The following is a 20,623-nucleotide window of genomic DNA, read 5'->3' as shown; positions in this document are numbered from 1 at the left end:
TATTTTTACGGAAAAAAACTGGCAGCTGTGGTTACCAGAACAATACTGTAAAAAACACATTCAACTGTAAACATATTTAGAGTAACATGTAGATTTAACATTTTAAACATGTAGATTTAACACTGGATTTAAATGGACTGCACTTATGTAGCACATTTTCTACACTTTCATGGTGTCCAAAGCATTTTCCAAAGCCACCAGGTCCAACTGGGAACAATTTAGGGTTCAGTGTCTTCCATGGACACTTTGACATATGGACAGTTGGAGCCAGGATTCGAACCACCAACCCTTTGGTTATTGGATGAGCCGTACTACCAACTCTACCAACCCATTAATTTACAAAATTTTAACTGTTACATTGTTAAATGTTTACTTTTTTATAACTTTTTATAAAAAAAAAAAAAAAAAAAAAGCAAATACACTGTTATTTCAACATTATGGTCTTGCAATTTATATAGGTATACATAGAAATACATAATTTCTAAATACAAATCTAGTTTTGTTTACATACTCTTCCTGTAAGAACTACAGCTATATTTGATTGAATAGTTAACACAAAAATCTTTTCAAATAAACAACTTTGCATTGTATTGTCACTTACAGGTTTTTTATGTTGCAGTTTTATAACTTTTTGGTGTTAATTCCACAGTCATTTTTTATAGTGTGCATCTGTTTTTTTTTTTTTTTTTAATTTTTTTTTATCAGTTTTAGTATATCTTGTATTTATTCTTATTTTACTAGTTTTAGTACATTTTGTATTTGAATCTGCAGATTTGTACAGCACTTTGGGCACTTCTACATGTACTATATTAATAAACTTCACCTTGACTTTGATCAAAAATGTGAAGGAAAGTCTTTAGGAAAAAAGCAAAAAAACAATGAGATAAGTGGACATTTGTTTAAGGCTCAGTTTTAAGGTTACTGCTCTTTTCTTTCTATACTTATGAGAAACAAATGTCCTTATAAACACAAAATAAGAAATCTTCAAAATGACTTGGAATTAAATTTAAGTACTTGGGTTCTAACATCTTGTGTTTAGATTTAGGATCAGGACTTTCAGGGTTTGGTTTGAGGGAACAACTGAATTAAATGACAGTCCTTGTGTGTGCAGCTCAATAAATGCTTGTAGATGTATGTGTGTGTTTTGTTCTTTTGCTGTGTTTCTTATTGTGTGTGTGCGTGTTAAAACAGTAACATGCTCTGACTCACTTAAAAGAATGAAGTGTGTTTGAGGAGCCAGACAGCCCCACGTACAACAGCCTGAGCCCGGCACAAACCGAGCGACTGTCCACATAAAAGCACTGTAATATATGGAGATTTAATGAGCGCGGTACCAATGAGACGTTCCTAAAGAGGGGCAGGGAGCCCAAGTAAAGCAAGTCTATTCCAATAAAGACCGTATTTCCAGACCCCAAACTCCCCAGGACTGTGAGACACACCAGTGACAGCTCCCAGCTCAGTTTGCAAAGCCCTGTGGTGAATTCCCCAGCCAGGAAGAAAATCCTATTTAATTTTACAAGATCTTTTGGCCTCTAAAAATCCTCCATGATGTCTTGGTTCGGCGGGGGGAGAGCGAGCAGAGGCGGCAGGGCAGAACGTCTGCTACGCTCTGGTGGAAAACTTTACATTAATAAACAAGCGCGTGAAATGAAGGATGCATGGAGTTCAGATATCTACAGCACCCATCAGTTTTAACGCATTTATGACCTGATTAACATGTTTTTGATCTACAAGGTCTGCAGTCACATATCCATCCTTACATACAGTGGCAACATAAGAAAACAAAACCTGACTTACATCTTGACTTAACCCTGTATATACTTGGAATATTACCTGAAGATCTGTTAGACAGAGATTGTAGCTTTTTATTGAAAGTCTTACTCGTAATAGCAAAGAAAATGATCACAATTAACTGGCTGAAGCCACACCCCCCCAACATAACGCAATGGATAGACAAAGTAAAAAAGGTTGTTATTATGGAAAGAACTACTGCAAGATTACAACTGAAACTAGAAAAAATTGAGAAGATGGAAACTAATAATTCAAGTGATACAAGAGCTCTAAATACCTCTTTTTGTTTTTAATATTGCTCTTTTTTTTTTTTTTTTTTTTTACTTACACATGTTGCTTTTTGGTAGCTCAATTATTTTATTCTATTTCTTTTCCTCAGTAGCACCTGTTTTGGTTTTACAAATACACTTATCTGTGCTGGTTGAATATTAGAAGTCAGATTTCAAGAATGTTGTTGGTATCTGTGTAAATTATATATGACCATGACTTGTTTTTGACCTGTATGTAAAAAGTGTAGTGTAAGTAGTTATGAGTGAAAGTAATGTGTTATGGATTGAGTGATTTGTAAACTGAGGCTGGTGTGATTTTTGTACATCTTCATGTGTTTTATATTGGTGGAATAAATAAAAAGTTAAATAAATAAATAAATAAATAAATAAACCTACAAAAAAGCATGTTTTATGCCATGGAGCTTCAGCTATACTGAGCAGTTGCTAAAAAAACACAGACTTCTGAACTGATGTGGATAATGTTGATACGCTTCTGGTCAGAGTCTCAAAGTGGAGTCATTTCATGGATGTGATTCCTGTAGGGATTTATCAAAAACACTGGGTTGGGCACATTAAACAATAACATTATTTATTCTTTTATCTAACTGATTTTTTTTTTTTTTTTTTTATCATTCATTCATAAGTTTTATCTTTCCCAGGCTGGCATGTCTTCACAGCTGATAAGTATCACTTTATCCCCAGTATATGAAAGCGGTGAAATCAATGGGAAACTGGAAAAGCACTGAGACCCCTATAATTCAATTAAACTAACTTTTTCACAGTATTAGAAAAAGTGAAAAAATTCCAAGATCTGCCCTTTTTCAACGCGTTACCCACGTCCTATTACACAGAGAAATCCACAGCAGACACACACACAAGTAAAAGCATAACGTCATGCAACAATGACGTGTACAGTCTAAGTTCAAGATGAATATTCAGTATGTGTGATGGTTATTTTTCTACTTCTGTAACATTAGCTTTTATATATGTTGTTTTTTTTTTTTATTAGGATAGTGAGGTGAGAAGCAGTGGAGTAAAAGACAAGTGTACCTCTAGTGTAGTGCAGTTTATTTTACATTGAACAAACAAAGCTGAAAATAATACCAACGTACTTAATAGATCTTGTATATTAATTTACAGATGAAAATAGTCGCCTAAGAAACGTTACTGCATTATTTTAGTTTCATCTACCAAAGACTACAGCGTGCACATGTTAAGAATGAACTGAATCTTTGTTGAAAATTATGTTAAATAGATTTCAGAGGTTATGAAGTGTACTCTGTTGTGTTTTGGTCTGTGTGGCAATTGTTCTGTAAATCTATAAAACCTGATTTTACTGAAGATGCTTAATCACATTTGTGTCTATGTCCGGAAACATCACCTAAATGGTTTTTTTTTTACCCATAAAGACCTAGAGCTACTTTTGCAAAAGTTCCCAAATAAATTTTTCTTTATATTTAACCTTTCTTAAGTGATTTATCACCATTTATTATTTATTTATTTATTTCATTTTACCTTTATTTCACCAGGAAGTCCCACTGAGATTAAGAATCTCTTTTGCAAGGGAGACCTGGCCAAGGTAGCAGCCATACAAAGTCCAAACAACATAAAACACATACATTATACACAATGAACAATGAAACACAATTAACAACTATTCAACCATAACGGCATGAAGAAAAACAGTGACATTCCTCCTTTACTGCATTTTCCATGACACTTTTAAAATCATTAACAGAAATGAGTGTATGTAGTTTTTTTTTTTTTAGTTTTTTCAGTGAAAATCTGGTCTTTTCCTACATATTTAATTCATTGATCATGTAGATGTTCATCAAAGCTCAGATTAAAGTTGAGGGATATTATATCAAAAACAGAGAAACCTGAAGAAAAAGTGACTTTTTCAGTGAAGACGTCAATAACTGGATGTAAAAGCAAGCATCTCCATCCGCTGTCATTGATCAAACTCTATGGATTTTACTGGTGAATCAATGTTGTAGATGACGGTGTTACCATGGTAACTACAGAGCCTCTGAATGTCCAAATGGGTCATATCTGATGACTATGAAAAGATGGCAAACTGTATTTTACACCAGTTATTTCAAAGTATTAATAGTTTTAGTGGTTAAGAAGTGATTGAACATTTTAGATCAGTATGATTTTTGTTGTCAGTGGCTGTTTGGGTCTTTATGGGTTCAGAGTCATTTGGTTAATATGCATTTGATATTTTAGCCATCTTTCCGGACAAAGACACTGTTTACCTGCAGCTATTCAAAAACCAGTCTCTTATTTCGACCATCAGACTCAGTGACAGCCTGTATCTGCATCAGCATCAATAAAATCATAATTTCTTGCTCCTACTTAACTATTTCTTTCAAACCTAAGGAGATAATATTAAACCGTAAAGGTAGCCCAGTCGTTTCACAGCTAGCCACTATAACAGCAGGTATACGGAGCAGCTTTTTTTCCTTCCTTACCCTGGTTTTTTTCCCATTTCCGCCATTAGACTTGAATGTTGAGAGTTATCCTATTTGCAGGCGGCATCTGGCTCTGCAGCTCAGCCAGTCAGATGATGAATACATTTCAATCTCGTCTTTTGGCTCTAACTTCAGGGTCTCGTACTACAGGCCAGGATATCAGTCTTATTGCATATCCAGAGAGATCCATCATACATAACTTTTCTCCCAGCACATGCAAACTTTAATCAATTTCACCTCACTTTGCAAAAACAAATAACTGAAAGAACGACTTTTAACGTATTGCCCTCAAGATGGGAACATCTTTAGTTGCAGTTGTAAGGAATTTGGAAACAGGAAACAAAACAAAAAAGAAAAGCTGTGGAATATCTCTGGTCGGTCCAAATCTTGTTAGATACACCTCCTAAATGTGAACTGGCATGAAAAGGAGAGCAATCCAAATGGGTCAAAATGCAACCTGACATTTGAGAATCATCCAGGAAAATACAGATTGGTGTCCATATAGCAGCAGCAGCGGTGCAGGTTTGCTTTTCAGGCTGCATTTGCACATACAGATATGACCGTGCATATTATTCACAGCTGTGCATTTATTAAAAAACGGTCTCCAAAGATTTCTAAAGGCTTTTATTTTGAGACTGACGCAAACACAAGTCTTTCTTTTGTGCTGGAAAGAAAAAAAAAAAAAAAGAACACTACAATTACTCAGCGTTTCCCTCAGTGTTTCATACTTGTCATGGTTAAAAGGCATTTGAAGCATTTAGACCATCATGGGACATTAAACTCCCCACTGAAACCCAGAAGAATGAAATCATTTCGGTTTTACAGCAGCTTGCTCGTGACGGGGGGGGGGGGGGGGGGGCATAGTTCTGGAGTTGAAAGTGAAGGACAGATGATCCTAAATGAAAATGTATCAGCCAATTAAAGTGACGCTCAGATTATTTTAAAGCATCTAATTAGAACAGGCTAACACCACAGCAGCTGCTTCAAGTATTCTAGTGCGTATAGAGGCGGTACCTGTATCTCTTATTATCCACAGGAACGATGTCCATGGCGATGTAATACTGCTGATGAGGGTCCAGACCTGCTATCTTTACCCGCATGGCAGGAAACATCCTCCTGAATAAGGAAAAAGCAACAAATTACATGACTTTTTGACCTTTAATGCTTATGTTAAGTATTAAATGTGAAGAAACATCTTTAAATATTATATACAAATGAGAATACAAGCATCCCAGGACACTTATTATATGTATTCAATGACAGGATGAAACTATATTTGTTATAAGTAACTTTGCAGATTCACACTGTATTAATGACTAAAACATGACGTATTAAATAAATTCAGTTACAAGATTAAAATGAGCTCCATCACATTAAAGATGAACACATTAAAAACCTAAATTAAATTATAGCAGATTATACTGAAACCCTTCTGCACATTTGTGGTATTTAAGTATATTTTAATGCCAACAGTTTTTTTTAAATGCAGGCATATTAATTGCATTATTTCATTACACTGACACCATGATTGTGCTGCTTTAACTAAAATAACTGAGTATTTCCTCCATGATGCTCGAAAACATAATGCATTCATACGATTAATGTAGTGAGAGTCAGTATTTTGAATTTTGCTCTATTTATTATTATTGTGACTTCAAATTTTTTAAATTTTTTTTAATTGTATGTTCTTATTCTGGTTTTTATCCTGGATTGTTTTCATCTTTTCTGGTTTTTATTGTGTTTTATTGCATCTTGTTTTTATTTATTTGATCTTACCTATTTTATTTACTTATCCATGCTGCTATACCGATGAATGGTGGAACACTGAGCACTTTTTGTCCTGTCTTTTTGTCCTGTCTGTAAGCGTGATCAAGTGCCTGTCTTGCATGTTTAATGTATGTGTTGTTGTAATGCCAAGGCAATCACCTAGACTGCAAAACAAATCTACCTACGGGTATAAATAAAGTAACCTTGAACCTTGAACCTTGAAGTCATAAATAAAGAAAATTTGATTCAACAAATAAGGGGCAAGTGTTTGAGTTTTTGTCAGAATAATTTTTGGACAAAAATGTCCAGAAATAAAGAAAATACATGTGATAAAAAATCAGCCAGCAAAGAGACACAATATTTTTTTTTTTTTTTTAATGGTTTAAGACACATACGTTTTGCTTGTCTAGACGTATAACGGTAAAATATATGCAATCACCTTTAGTAACGATCAAATCCAGAGAAACTATGAGGCATAATTAACATATGAACACTTGTGTCTGATATGTGACCCCCATTTACATGTTACTCTCCAAATAACCATTAATATTGTACAACTGAGTATTTTACATAGTGGACACAAGATATCTCCTACTATAACGGTCCATATTTAGTGCATGAGCAGCGTTAGTTTTAAGATTCCACGTGTCACTTTCAAATGTACCAGATTATTATTGGCTCTAAAATATTCAATTTTATTAATCCTGTTGGAAGCTTCACGCACTGGACTGAGATTTTAGAAAAAAAGCTTTGACTGGGACCAAAGATGGTCCATGTGGAAGTGGAGGAAACATTATTCGACACAGTTTCAGTCAAAGAATAATAAATAATTTGTTTTTCTGAGCGGAGGAGCCAAACTGATGTCATATATTTATCCTCCTGAGACCCAGCAATGCACTTTTGTCCTCTGTAGGGGACAAAAGTTTCACCGTTTACTTAAAAAATGTTGTCGATTGCAAAGGATATTCCATTAATAAATAAATAAATAAAAAGAATTTTCAAAAATGTATCTGAAAAAACTGTTGCATTATGCAGTTTCCAATCAAGATAACTGTTTAATATAAAAAAGCTCAAACTTTCACTTCCCTGGGTCTCAGGAGGTTATAATAACTCATCTGATGGGTAAATATCAAATCTGTCGTTTAAGAAATAAACCTGACAAGCAATCGTTTCATAAAATATCCAAAACACTCACACACAGAAAGTGTAGTTTTTTCCTCTTTACTATCAGTTGTGCTAACTCCTCTTCACTTATTTACACAAACAGTTCACTGATATTTGTGCAGCTCTGAATAAATCCAGTCAGTCAGAAGGTTGACATGTACGTGCTGCGTTCAGGAGCCCTGTGGGAACTCCGAAATATACAGATTTTCAGAGAAATGTTGAAAACAGACTCTGTATTGGCGGTTAGGGGACGTTTTGAGCTATATCAGTAGTAGTAGTAATTTATTTGTCCATTTAACAGAACACGATATATACATACATACAGTTTGGATTTCTATATTAAACATGGGTGAAAAGGCGTAGGCTGAAGCAACAGTTTATTTATGACTATTCTATTTACAAGAAGGAAAGTTGCAGAAACAAAACAAGATAACAAGATGGTGAAGTTTTAAACAGTAATATAAATAAACAAATAATCCAATCTAAGCAAAATCTTAGACTTATACTGATAATTGGCTTACTTTATCCTAATATTTCATATTTATTGAATGCCTTAGTTTTAACCCTTTCATACATACTGGTCACTACAGTGGGCAGTTCTTCTCCAGCTCTCTTGTATATTCATGAATTTTGTTGTTTTAGTTCCATATCAGTTTACACAGTGGACACTTATGCATCATCCCATACACTGACACTCATACTATTACTGTAACTTTGCTGTTCTTGATAAACCTGATCTACAGTAACATGTTTGAGTGTAAACCAACAATTAATTGCTATCAGACTGTAATTAACAGTTTTCTTGAACAACAAGTGTTTGGTTTTTTTGCATATTATCTCCATGAAATGCGTAACAACTAGTATTAGAGTATGTTAAAATGTGAGATAAAGGCATTAGAGGCATTAAAAATGCTTTTATTTCATATTTTTCACACAGTATATCACTTTCTGATGATGGGTTTTAAATACATGCTTCTTTGTTTCAAAAATTAAACGCATGGTGTCTGAGTGGACATTTTTGTAACTTTGTTTAAAAAAAAAATTCAATTGCATAGTTTTTTTCATGCCTAAAAGAGGAAACAAAAAAATCACTCAAGAAAAAAATATTGACTTAGGTTCTCATAATTCATCTATGAAAGGGTTAAACACCCTTTTAAATATACTGACTGATGTGCGTGTTTTTAATTCTTTATTGAGGTTATTCCATAATTTTACTCCAGTTACAGATATACATCTGCCTTTTGTGTTGTATTCATCTTAGTTCCACCAGGTCTGCATCTTTTAACAGTGAATCTAAGAGAAGCTGCAGCAACAGATAAAAATTAAGGTTTGTTTAATAAAATCACTGTCAGTCATGTTTATATTATTATCCTCCTGAGACTCAGCAAGTAAAATTTTCTTTTTCTTTTTTTTTTTTTTTTACATTACATTATTGCCTTGATTGGAAACCATATGATGCCACCGTTTTTCAGATTATTTTTATTTTTATTTAAATAAATGTCCTCTGCAATAAAAGCTATGAAACTCTTGTCCACTACAGAGGACAAAAATGCATTGCTGGGTCTCAGGAGGTTATGTTAAAACTATTCTTCAGATCAGATTTTATTTTTCTCTTTAGTTTGTTTTCCCTTCATTTATTTACTCTACTGTACAGGGTGACCTCTGACCTTTGCACTCTACTTTTGTTCTCAGTATTACTTCTGCACAACTCAATATGTGTGTGTGTGTTTTTTTCACCCATTCTAAAGTCAAAAACCCTTGATGGAGTCCTCATGAAAATGAAAGTCCACAAAAATGTGTGTGTGTGTGTGTGGGGGGGGGGGGGGGGAGAGAAAACGGCACCTATATTAAATAACGGTCTGTATATGGAGAGGGGGACATTTCAAGTTAATTCGTCGTTTTGCACTTCAAACGCAGCATTTTTCCCTTTTCATTTAGAGGTCGTAAATCCGAGCATGGCTAATGAGAAAAGAGGGCTGCTCTCCTCTGAATTTATGGGCTTATTATGAGCAGGGCCGTGAAATACACTCGGCGACGGCCATGTCCGCCTTCACTCCGCCGCAGCAAAACCCGATTGTTGCCCTATTTATGAGCTGATTACCAATTTAAACCCAATTCATAAAAACAGACCCGATGCAGTCTGGAACTAGTCGAGGAGGCCGATGGGACGGATTATCCAGGGAAACAACTGCAATGCAGACTGCGCCAAAAACAGATTCTATTTAAATGTTTAGAAAAAAAAAAAAAAAAAAAAAAACCAACAGGATCTATATCAGCTGTTTTACATTTCACTAAATAAAAAAATTATACATATATCAATTAATTATATTTAAAAAGCAGCATATATAGCCTATTATACATAAAAACAGAACAAATATAATTATTATGCAGCATTTTACGTAAACATCCCTATTCTTTAACCAATTTTACAAACAAACAAACAAACAAATAAATAAATATTTAGTTCAGATTGTGTTGTTATAGTTTGGCCTTCTAAAAAATAAAACGCAAAACCAATTTAACGTGTTTTATGTGTCCAAATTTTAGACGTTTAAAAGGATTATTAACCCTTTCATGCATGAATTATGAGAACCTTAATCGAGATTTTTTTTTTTTTTTTTTTTTTTTTAACTGAGTGTTTTTAATTCCTGTTTAGTCATACAAAAAACAATGCGACTGAATGTTTTTTTTTTTATGAACTTATTTTTCATGGAGTTACAAAAATGTCCACTCAGCAGGACACCAAGCATTTAATTTTTGAAGAAAAAACAACAACAACCCATCATCAGAAAATGAGATACTGTGTAAAAACTATGAAATAAAAACATTTTTCATGCCGCTAATCTGATGTTTTCTCACATTTTAACATACTCTAATACTAGTTATTACGAACTTCATGCAGATAAGATGCAGAAAGAATGTAATAGTATGAATGTCAGTGTATGGGATGGTGCATGAGCGTCCTCTGTGTTGGCAGATATGGAACTAAAACAACAAAACCCATGAATATACAAGAGAACAGCTGGAGAATAACTGTCCGCTGTAGTGACCACTATGCATGAAAGGGTTAAAGTCTATTTTCTGTCTTATATATTATTTTGGGGATTAAATAGATAACATTAGGTTCGTGGTGTAAATATAATACTTGTACAATCAGTAAATACACAACAAACCGAAATTATATGTTTTATTTGTCTAAATGTATACACATGGGCCTATACATACATATTATTTATATTTATGTAATAATCAATAGAATAGCCCATTTCTGATTTTTTTTTTTTTAAATATAAAAGCTTCATATTTGGTAAAAACCTCTAATAAAACTAAATTATTTCTCCATACGGAAGGGTTGTAATTTGTCCTAGAATCGCTGCTTCCTTCACTTCAGTGTCTCACAGATATTTTTTTTCTTATCATGGATTGAATTGTAAGTTCCTCTGTGCTCTTTAGTGTTTGTACAGTTTAAGAACAGTGACCCATCGTTGTAGACTTAATTTAATAAATTAAAGTGTGAGTTTTAGCCACAGCAGGAGGCCTGATAGGACTCCTGATGTGAGCCGTGGATTTCCAGTCCGGGTGGAAACGTGCGGCGCTCCGGGCGTGGGGATCAGGGAGAGGAGGAAGAGGACGCGAGGAAGGGGTCTTCCTGAGGACGGGTCTAGGTCAACTCGTGCGCTTGCTGTGGATTTGGACTGTTGGCCCGAGAAAATCCGGAACATGTTACAGAGAGATTAATTAAAACCAGCTCCCCTCGTTCTCCGACACCAGGACTGACCTGCCGCGTCACGAAGAGGCCCGAGCGCATGCGGTGGAGGGCCTGCATGTGCAACACATTAACACGCTCCACGCACTGCTCAGAGGCGTGCGTGTGTGCGTGGGACTGTAGGCTATACGAGGGTGTGTGCGTGTTTCTTTAAAAGTCGTATGTGTGTGTTTGTGGGTCGTAGATTGTGCAGATTTTCGGCCTAAACTTTATATAAATCTGTGTGTGTTCTTTCCACGCTGTGAGTTGTCACACTTACGCCTCATATGAAACCGATAAGGAACCCACTTGGCTGCGTGTCCCGGTCAAATAGAGAAAAACCTTTCTGAGCCATAAAGTTCGCCTTTATGCTCAGTTGGCGCACAGTCAGTGTGCGTCTTTAATGCGCCACAGAGTTACGCACAGAAAAAACAAAACCTGTCTTCCGTGCGCCGTACGTGCGTAACCGTGTGCGTAACCGGCCTACCTTCCCGCCTTGGTGATGATCATTTCTGTGCCGATGTCATGGAAGCGCTTCCACAGGTCGGCGCACTGCAGCTCCACCTGGATCTCGTCCATGGAGGCCGGGGGCGACGGGTCACAGGGGCCCGGGGCCAGATCGGCAGGTGAACCGAAGGAGCACGACGTCCTCTCCGCCAGACCCTCTCCGTCCGAGCCGGGACTCGCCTCCGAGTCTGAGGGGAAAATGAAGAAGATGATGATGAGAAGGAGTAGGAGGAGGAGGCTGCTCTGAAACTGTGGAATTAATATGGTTTAGGCTTGAACACAGGAAACTTGGCACAACGAACAAACACAGACGAATCCAAATCACCTGCCGTCTGCAGCTTGGAGCGAAGCGGCCAGAGTTTGGCTCGCTTGGCTCAGCTCGTATTGGAGTTCTGGGTGGAAGTCAAAAGTAGAATAAATGCTGCGTAAAGCCTTTGAAATGCGATGTAGAGAATATTAAACTCTAAATTAGGCCACACAGTGAAGAAGTCCGATGGGAAGCGTTCAGCAAATGAAGTTTCCCTTCAAGTACTCCTAGTTTCACAGTGATCACCCAAAGGCACCAGGATGGTCCCAGAGTCCCAGCAGATAATGAGAAGGTGCAGACCTACAGGAGAGGTCCCACCGAACAGGATGACCTCAGCCTCCTTTACATGTGCAGTACTCAGGCTGTTTTCAGCTGAAACCATCCAAAACACTCCTGCAGGAATCTGCAGTTCTTCACTGACTCTGAGGCACTGATTTTTTTCACGGCTGTACTTTTCAGTTTCTGTTGAATAAAAAATGCAACAAGAGGTGGTCTTTTTTATTCTGCCCATAGCATGTGTTTTTGCTCTTATCTTCACCAAGTTAAATTACTGAAACAGGAACAAAGAATTCTGTATGTTGAGCTGAAATGGACGCAATAAACCCTACATTCAACCTTTAATAATAATAATAATAATAATAATAATAATAATAATAATAATAATAATAGTTTTAGACATCCTATCCTATCACTGACCTTAATGGTGGTGTGATGTTATTTTAAAGTCAAATTAAAAAAAAAAAAAAAAATTGGGGTTAAATATCCAAATGTATCATCGTTTTTTCCAGCTCTAATGTCCAACCTTTAATGCTCCAGACATCAAAACTTCACTTTACACAGATTAAGCTTTCGTAAGATCACCATATGCAAGCTCTTATTTCACATTTCTCAGAAATAGTTTATAGCTGAATATCCAACTACACCCGCTCCAACACCACCAGCACCTTCAGAAAAGAAAAAAAAAAAAAAAAAATCTAATAATGTATTATTTATTGAAGGCCCTGACACAAGGAGGTTGACTTGGCAGATCAGGGGCACACAAATATGGTTATGCAAATGCAGAGCTGCTGAGAGACTGGACCCAGTCCCAGCAAAACCACTGCAGCGAAGGCCGAGCCAAGCCCACTGGAAACAAGAGCAGAGAGATGGAGATAGGAGCACACACACACACACACACACATACATGCACACACACACACACACACACACACACACACCACACACACACACACACACACACACACACACACACACACACACACTTTCCATCTTCTTGGGAGATCCCTACAGTGTCGCAAAAGACACTACTCATCCTATTTTCCTTTTTTTTTTTTTTTTTACACATCAAGCAACTCAATCATCATCTCTACTATTTTAATATCAATAATAACACTGTTGTTATTAAATGAAAATGACAAAAAAGAAGCCACTGCGCTGCATAGATTATCTCTAAATCATCACTGTGCTTTGTAGAAACCAAATTCCAACTAACGCTATAATTATTATTATTATTATTATTATTATTATTATTATTATTATTATTATTATTATTAATCATCATCATCATCATTGTATTTTTGTAAATGTTTGGCTTTAGTAAAATATTTCCATTAAGCATACTCCACCTGCATTTCTAATATCACAGATGCTCTAAACTGTCCCTCTGATCTTCAGTGATATTTAATTTTTCTTATTTAAGTTCTGAATTTATTCTTCATTTCAAGCTTTTTGGGGACAAATTAATAAACTGTGAATTCATTAGAGTTGAAACACCTTATACAGAGCTCTGTATTTGGCAACAAAAGTGATACTTTGACTTTAGCGCTGATTTTAACAGCAGGTTTCCATATCAATAAAAACAGAGCTGTATCATATCTTACTTTACTAATCTTTAGTCTTACTTTTTTACTCAGTAACACTATTATCCAAACTAAACAGCTTTGGAACATAAAAGGTAAATCTATTCACCACAACCTGAATTGTCTATTAACATTATATCCAGAATTAAAATCTATAAAAGCCTTTTGTGAGTGCTTATTGAACACTTTCTATCAAATTGTATCAAATATTACATTTATTAATATTTGACAGTATCTACGTTATTTGGTAGCTACTACATGTATGGTGCACAGCCCTAGTTTTTTATGCTGACAATAATAACATGAATGTCCACAAAAATAACAACAAACATTAAGTCTCATGAGCCTCCTCATAACTACTGCAGGCATCTGCATGTGACTGTAAAACAGAGGTGTCCAGAGGAAAACAGACACATTCCTTCAAGGGAAGGTGATTAAAGGAGATAATTTGTCTGGAAGAGCTCGGAGATGCAGAGGTAAACAAGTAGGAACCCGTCGACTCCATCTGGCCTCTCTGTCAACAGGCTGAAGGACTGATCCTCCACCGCATACACACACAAACACACACAAACACACAAACACACATGGTCCAGACCAACCACCACATGCAGACACACCATCAAAACACACCAACAGGTAGCAGCTACACGCCTGCGGTTTTGGAATTAATGTGTGTTCATGTGCGGCGTCATGCATGAGTTCTGAAAATGTTCAGCTTTCAGATTCTGGGAACGAAACTGTAAAAAAACAAAACACACACACACACACGACTACACTTCTGATCTCCCACTATCAACCTCACACAGGGACTGGTTTTGTTGTGAGCTGAAGCTGAAGCTTCAGTTGGGTTTTATTTGTAACTGAATGAATAAAAACTGACATTAACTGATGAACAAAAATTTGCTCATGCAGCAGAACGTTGTGCTGACATCTGTTGTGGTCTGCTTCAGACACACACACACACACACACACACACACACACACACACACACACACACACACACACACACACACTGAGGGCCTGTATCTTGTGGTTAAGGGCTTCCAATGAGTTCATGCCAGGCCTCATTACGCTGAGGCCAACATCCATCACTACCACTAATTGGTCTGAATTGAATGGAGTCATTTCTGTGCATCCCACTGTCCTCTGTACATCCACATCAGTCAGACAGAGAAGAAGAACTGAGCTTTGGAAATCCTCCTGAAACTCAACAGTCCTTCTATTGACCTTCTAACATTTGATTCTTATGAATATTATAACATAATGTGTGGATTGTTTTCCAACATCAGATGCTATTAATTTACATATGTCATCTGTTATTCACAAAATTAGGTTTTTGTGTTTCTGATTAAAATACAGTTTGTCCATTTATTACATTTGCAAACAAAACAATTCAAGTAAACCTTAATGGCTTAAAAGTCACATAAATGTTGACTTTCCACTGCTTTGTCAGAGTAATCTAATAATTATTTCCAAAGCTGCAAATATATGATGAAAACAGTTACAGACGAATAGAGAACTTCTGGCATTTTAATCAGAAAAATATGGATTACAGTGTGATTAGATATTAGATATTATTATTACATGATCAAATTAATACCTTTTCTTTTGAATTTTTGTCTGATAAATATTTTGTGCAACAATGAACTATACTGTTTATATCTACCAGCAGATAAACAAATTTATACTATATGTTACTCTAAAAAACACACACACACACACACACACACACACATGCTTGAGGTTTCACAGTTGTATGTCCAGTTTTTCTGTTTTTAGCTTTTAGTTGAAATACATTTTCAAAACGGAAGGAATTTGTGAAATGGTGCTAAAAATGTTATCAAAAATTTAATTTTCATATAATTAAAGTGTGTAGTTCTTGGTGTGAAATTTCTGTGAGTGAACATGATCCATGAAGTGTTGAATGAAGCAGATACAACGTTTACTTAATGTGGAAACAATTTGTTTCATAATACTTGAGGGGAAATTAAAAGGAAAAACGGGAGCTTTATAATCAAATATCAAATTAAAACTAATAATAATAATAATAATAATAATAATAATAATAATAATAATGTTCAGTGTTTTCGTGAATATTCTTACTTTTTATTTCTTTTTCCTTCTTGTTGTGTGTCCTGTGATAAGAGGAGGACTTGATGTCTTTAATGAAGTTACAGTAGATTTGTGAGGAGGCCGGTAGCAGCCATGAAATCACGGAGTAACTCAATCCACAGTGTGAGATCCACCTGTTTCCTCTGCACTGATGGAGACTCAGGCACGAAGACGTAGTAAAAGCTTCAATCTGCTCATATACACGTCTTTATTTGTCAGATTGCGTATTTAACTGAGAAATAAGACGCGGCGCTGGGTTCATATGATACAGTAACGATGATGTAACTTCATAAACACAAGTCTGTCATGAAAAGTTAAGTGTTTATATTGTGTTAGTTTTGTGCGTAATTTGCGCGCAAAGGTGAAAACGTCACCCTGTAAATCACATAACTTAGTATTGGATTAATGGTACCGAGTGCACCAGATCACATGTGTTTTTGGTGTCACAGCTTTGTTTGCGCTGACAAAAGCAGACATTTTAAGCACATTTACGCTAAATGGACTACTCTTCCACACAGACTGTTAAATAGGAACTCAGAGCCCCAGGATTTCTCAGTCCTGCCCTTGTCTTTGAGGCTAATAAACGTGTTATACGACCAGCCGGCTTCCAGCCTGGCCTGGAGTTGAGTAAAAATAAAATCACTCCGTTAAGGATTCCTCTAAACCACATAATCTGACCACAGAGACTCGCTGTTCTCGGTCACCGCAGCCTGACGCGCCAAAGCAGAGGCTTTAGGGCCCGACTAGGACCCGATGAACCTGCCAAGGAACCCGACTGCTAATGAATGGCACCGGGGGGGGTCAGGGAACCGGGAACTGCGTTATTCATTCAGCTACAAATCTACACCGAGACAAAAAAAAAAACAAAAAAAAAAAACAAAAAAAAAAAAAAAAACGGATGGGAAGTATAGGCTGAGAACATAAGAGCAGAGCAGGTTTTCAGTCTCACTGGAAACACACTGGAGGTTTGAATGATATCAAGGCTTTATGATTTGTTGATTGTGTTTGACTTTAAAGACGCACAAACAGGCCGTTTGTCAGTATCTGCACATGATTATTAACATTTAGCTTTACTACTCATACTGTCCTTCGTGTTGTTAATATTACAGTATACATCTGGGATAGAATCCAGTCTCATGCTCATAGTTTCAGTGTGCTGTGTGGTAGAGTTCAGTTTTCTCCGTTGGAGCTGGCAGGAGCTGTGCGTAAAGGCGCAGCGGCGGCAGCTCTCACCGTCGGCCTGGTCCTGACTGAGCAGCGGTAGGAAGGCTGCATTCTGCCCGTCTGTTTCTGCATTTCAACACTCTAGAACAGATGCCATAGCTAAATCCTCTTTGCTCGGTTTATGATTTTTCAAGCTAAAATTAAAAAAATAAGAAGAACAAGCGCCCTGCATCTGTAAACCCTTTGTTCAACAATTAAGATTAATTAATTATACAATTACGCACGAAGGTGACAAAGCCCAAACACCCCTCAGACACAGCTTGGACTCAAATACTATGAATTTATTAAATTAAATCAAGCCTCAAAAGATTAATATTTCAGAATGCGCTCTGTTTTCAAATGAAGTCCACATGAGTCTGAGGAAAAGCGCAGAGGTTAAAAGTCACCTCTGGTCCGGGGCTGAACTGACTTTTCTCCGGAGCTGCAGGTTTATTTCCCGGAGATAAACGGACACATAAATCCAAGCTTTAAAAGAAGACGGAGCCACCAACCTAAATGCTCCATCACACATGTAGTTTATAGTTTATAATATATGAAGACTAACAGTTGAGTTTGTGTTGACACGTAAAGGCGGCGATTCCCACTGAGCAGAAAAACACACAAACGACTCAATTAATTCACTACGTAAAGATTAGTTATGGTAGGGACATTTGAAGACAATTTAACAATATGTTTTGTTTTGTTTTTATAGAGTTTTCTTAAGATTTTAAAACTTTTATTCGCAACAGGCTAACAAATCCTCGCTCATTGCCCTGCCTTATCTGTTTTATCGGTTTATTTTTAAATATAAATCCTGTTTTAGTTTTAAACTTACAGAGTAGAGAATGCTTAGTTTTTCAAACTGATACTTCTTTTAAAGGACGTTTGTTTTTTGCTTATTTTTATATCATTATTTAAATAATTTGACCACACATTTGTTAAAAAAAAAAAAATTAACAGGAATTTGATTTTTAATTTGCTTTTATACATATTCAATATAAACATTAGAAACTGTTGCACAAAGTCGATGCATTCTGTGATGTGTTTTTGTTTTCAGTTTTTTTTTGTTTTTTTTTTGTTTTTATTGTGTGTGTGTGTGTGTTTTTTTTTTTTTTTTTTTTTTTTTTGCAAAACTACACAAGGGTTGGGATGCGATTTTTATTTTAAAAATGTTCCCCATTTTCTGCTGTTTGCTTGTCTTTAAACGCGTTGGGCTGTGTAATTGATTTGCCAGGGCGCCTTGGTGCATCAGTGGAGGCCTCCCTTTAGGCCTGAAGCCCAACTCATGCTGAAAGCAAACAACGTCCAAACAGCAACACACAGTGATATGTGTGCCTATTAAAGTGGGATGCTTATGTCAAGTATTTAAGCAGTCTGCATTTTAATCCACCAGCCCGGAGTCAAAACTTGGACAAGTTAATCATCTCATGGAACACACGTCAGTGGGGAGTCCATAAATCAGTTCTTACATGTTTTTATGGTTTGATTGAGTTTCAACGCAAATCTGCTGCACTGATTAATTTTCTTCAGTTCTAATGTGTCATATTTCAAAGCGTGGACCTGCGTAACTGACGTCCACTACAGGCCTGAAGGCATGACTGAACCAAGTACATTTCTCTAAGTCTGTGGAACTGCTTTCTGTTTACACTATCACACGGACACTATGGGGCTTATGCATGCACTGCCGTGGGTTGGGTCACGGACTGTGGAGCCATGTTTTGACTCGGGACTCGTGGTTTTAGACTGCTGCAGTTCTAGCTCTAGCGCAGATCCGGAGTGTAGATCGGTGTGGTGCATGAATGCGCACTGACCCGGGTCCATATCCAGACAGTGCGCCGGGTCCTCTCCGTCCGTGCCGAGGCTCTCCATGGACAACTCCAGCTCCTTCTCCTCCCAGCCCCGGAGCTTCCTCTTCTTGTTGGAACCGATCAGGGCTTCCACGGAAAACGCGTGGGCTCTAGAGCTCAGAGCAGCGGCAGATCGCCTCCTCTCACTCATTTCTCTCAAATCCACCCGAGGGGGAGGACGCGGCGAAAAACCCACTCCGTCCGTCCAACGCAGTTGAGCAAAAACAATCAAAAACGCACACGTCAGTGTTCACAGCGGAGCGCAAACTCACCAAGTGTCCAAAGTAATCCCAAGTCTGACTAGAAACGCCGCGTCAAAACTCTGAAGGCAGACCGTGCCATCCTGGCTGCGCATAGACCCACTCCGGCAGGACTGAGAGTTTGGATGCGGTCTGCACCTCCGCGCGTCTCTCCGTCCTTCTACTCCGTGTCTTTCTTTTTCTCTTTCTGTCCCTCTAACTTCTCTCTGATTGATACTCACTTCTGGAGGAGTTTTTTTCCAGGCGCAGAGGGCGGCCCTTTCGCTCCTTGTCAATCCCGTGCGTCCAATGAGAAGTAAAGACAGACGTTCAGACAAGGCCTTTCATCCAATGGCAGCGAAGGGAGACGCGCGTCCTGCCAGAGGGACCTTCAGTCTGCTGCAGCAGCTTTAGGGTGACCTGAGTCCAGACAGCAGCATATGGAAAAATACATCCACCTTATTATGGGATGTACCTGGACATTAGACCTGCTCTGAGCGCAGACGCCAAAACAGCCCAAAATGTAGAAAGAGTGTGTTCATGTTCAGCTGTGCAGCTTCACCTCACTTCTTCTCCTTCATCTTCTCTGTGGGTCCATCACTCTGTTCTGGGATTGTCGTTGAAGGCCGGTATGAGGCATGGCGAACATCCCAAAGTCATTTTAATGGGTCTCTTTTCACCATCTGAGCCCGAGCCGCTGATTCCATCATTACCAGGGATTTTCAGAAAAGTCCCATTACAGCTTCATCTGTGTGCGCGGACAGCTGCAGCAGCAGGACAGGTGGGCTGCTCTGGGGTCGGCCACGAAAAGAAACGACAAGATTAGCGAGTGAAATGTTGGACTTTTTTCAGCCCACCTGCAGGCTGGGAACAGGGGAAACAAACGCGTCTTTCCTGGGTGAAAAGAAAATGAGGCTAGTTTATGGGTTGAAGGGAGATTAAAGAAGCGGGCAAATTACAGCGTCCGCACACAGGCTTTTATTTTATTATTATTTTTCTGTACGGGTCTGTATTATTATTATTATGAGATTTGTCATTAATTTCAGTTAAACGAATTTTAATCCCTGCAACTGATTGAACCGATTATAAAGAGTTTTTTCCCCCGATGAGATTATAAACAAATAAACTAAACAAGAAAACAAATTATTTACAAGGATTTAACCCTTTCATGCATAGTAGTCGCTCCAGTGGACAGCTATTCTCCAGCTGTTCTCTTGTATATTCATGGCTTTTGTTGTTTTAGTTCCATATCAGCCAACACAGTGGACACTTATGCACCATCTCATACACTGACATTCATACTATTACTGTAACTTTACTGTTGTTGATAAACCTGAT

The 20,623-nt window shown here is 37.4% G+C and overlaps 1 protein-coding gene across 1 annotated transcript in view; it reads right to left on the bottom strand.

Annotated features, from left to right (window-relative positions):
• The window catches only part of tbx15 (T-box transcription factor 15), a 53,054-nt gene extending 33,528 nt beyond the window's left edge, over positions 1–19,526 (bottom strand). Inside the window, exons 1-3 of the mRNA XM_030124013.1 lie at positions 19,011–19,526; positions 11,698–11,905; positions 5,549–5,650 (exon numbers count right to left, since the gene is read on the bottom strand). Coding sequence (XP_029979873.1) covers positions 5,549–5,650; positions 11,698–11,905; positions 19,011–19,197 — 497 coding nt within the window. The 5' untranslated portion in view covers positions 19,198–19,526. The remainder of the gene's footprint in view (positions 1–5,548; positions 5,651–11,697; positions 11,906–19,010) is intronic.
• Between the last annotated feature and the right edge of the window lie 1,097 nt (positions 19,527–20,623).

The sequence above is a fragment of the Sphaeramia orbicularis genome, chromosome 21 (assembly GCF_902148855.1).
Source record: "Sphaeramia orbicularis chromosome 21, fSphaOr1.1, whole genome shotgun sequence".
NCBI classification, from domain to species: Eukaryota; Metazoa; Chordata; class Actinopteri; order Kurtiformes; family Apogonidae; genus Sphaeramia; species Sphaeramia orbicularis.
Note: the sequence above shows the minus strand (reverse complement) of the source record. Positions and strands in the feature narration are given on the sequence as shown.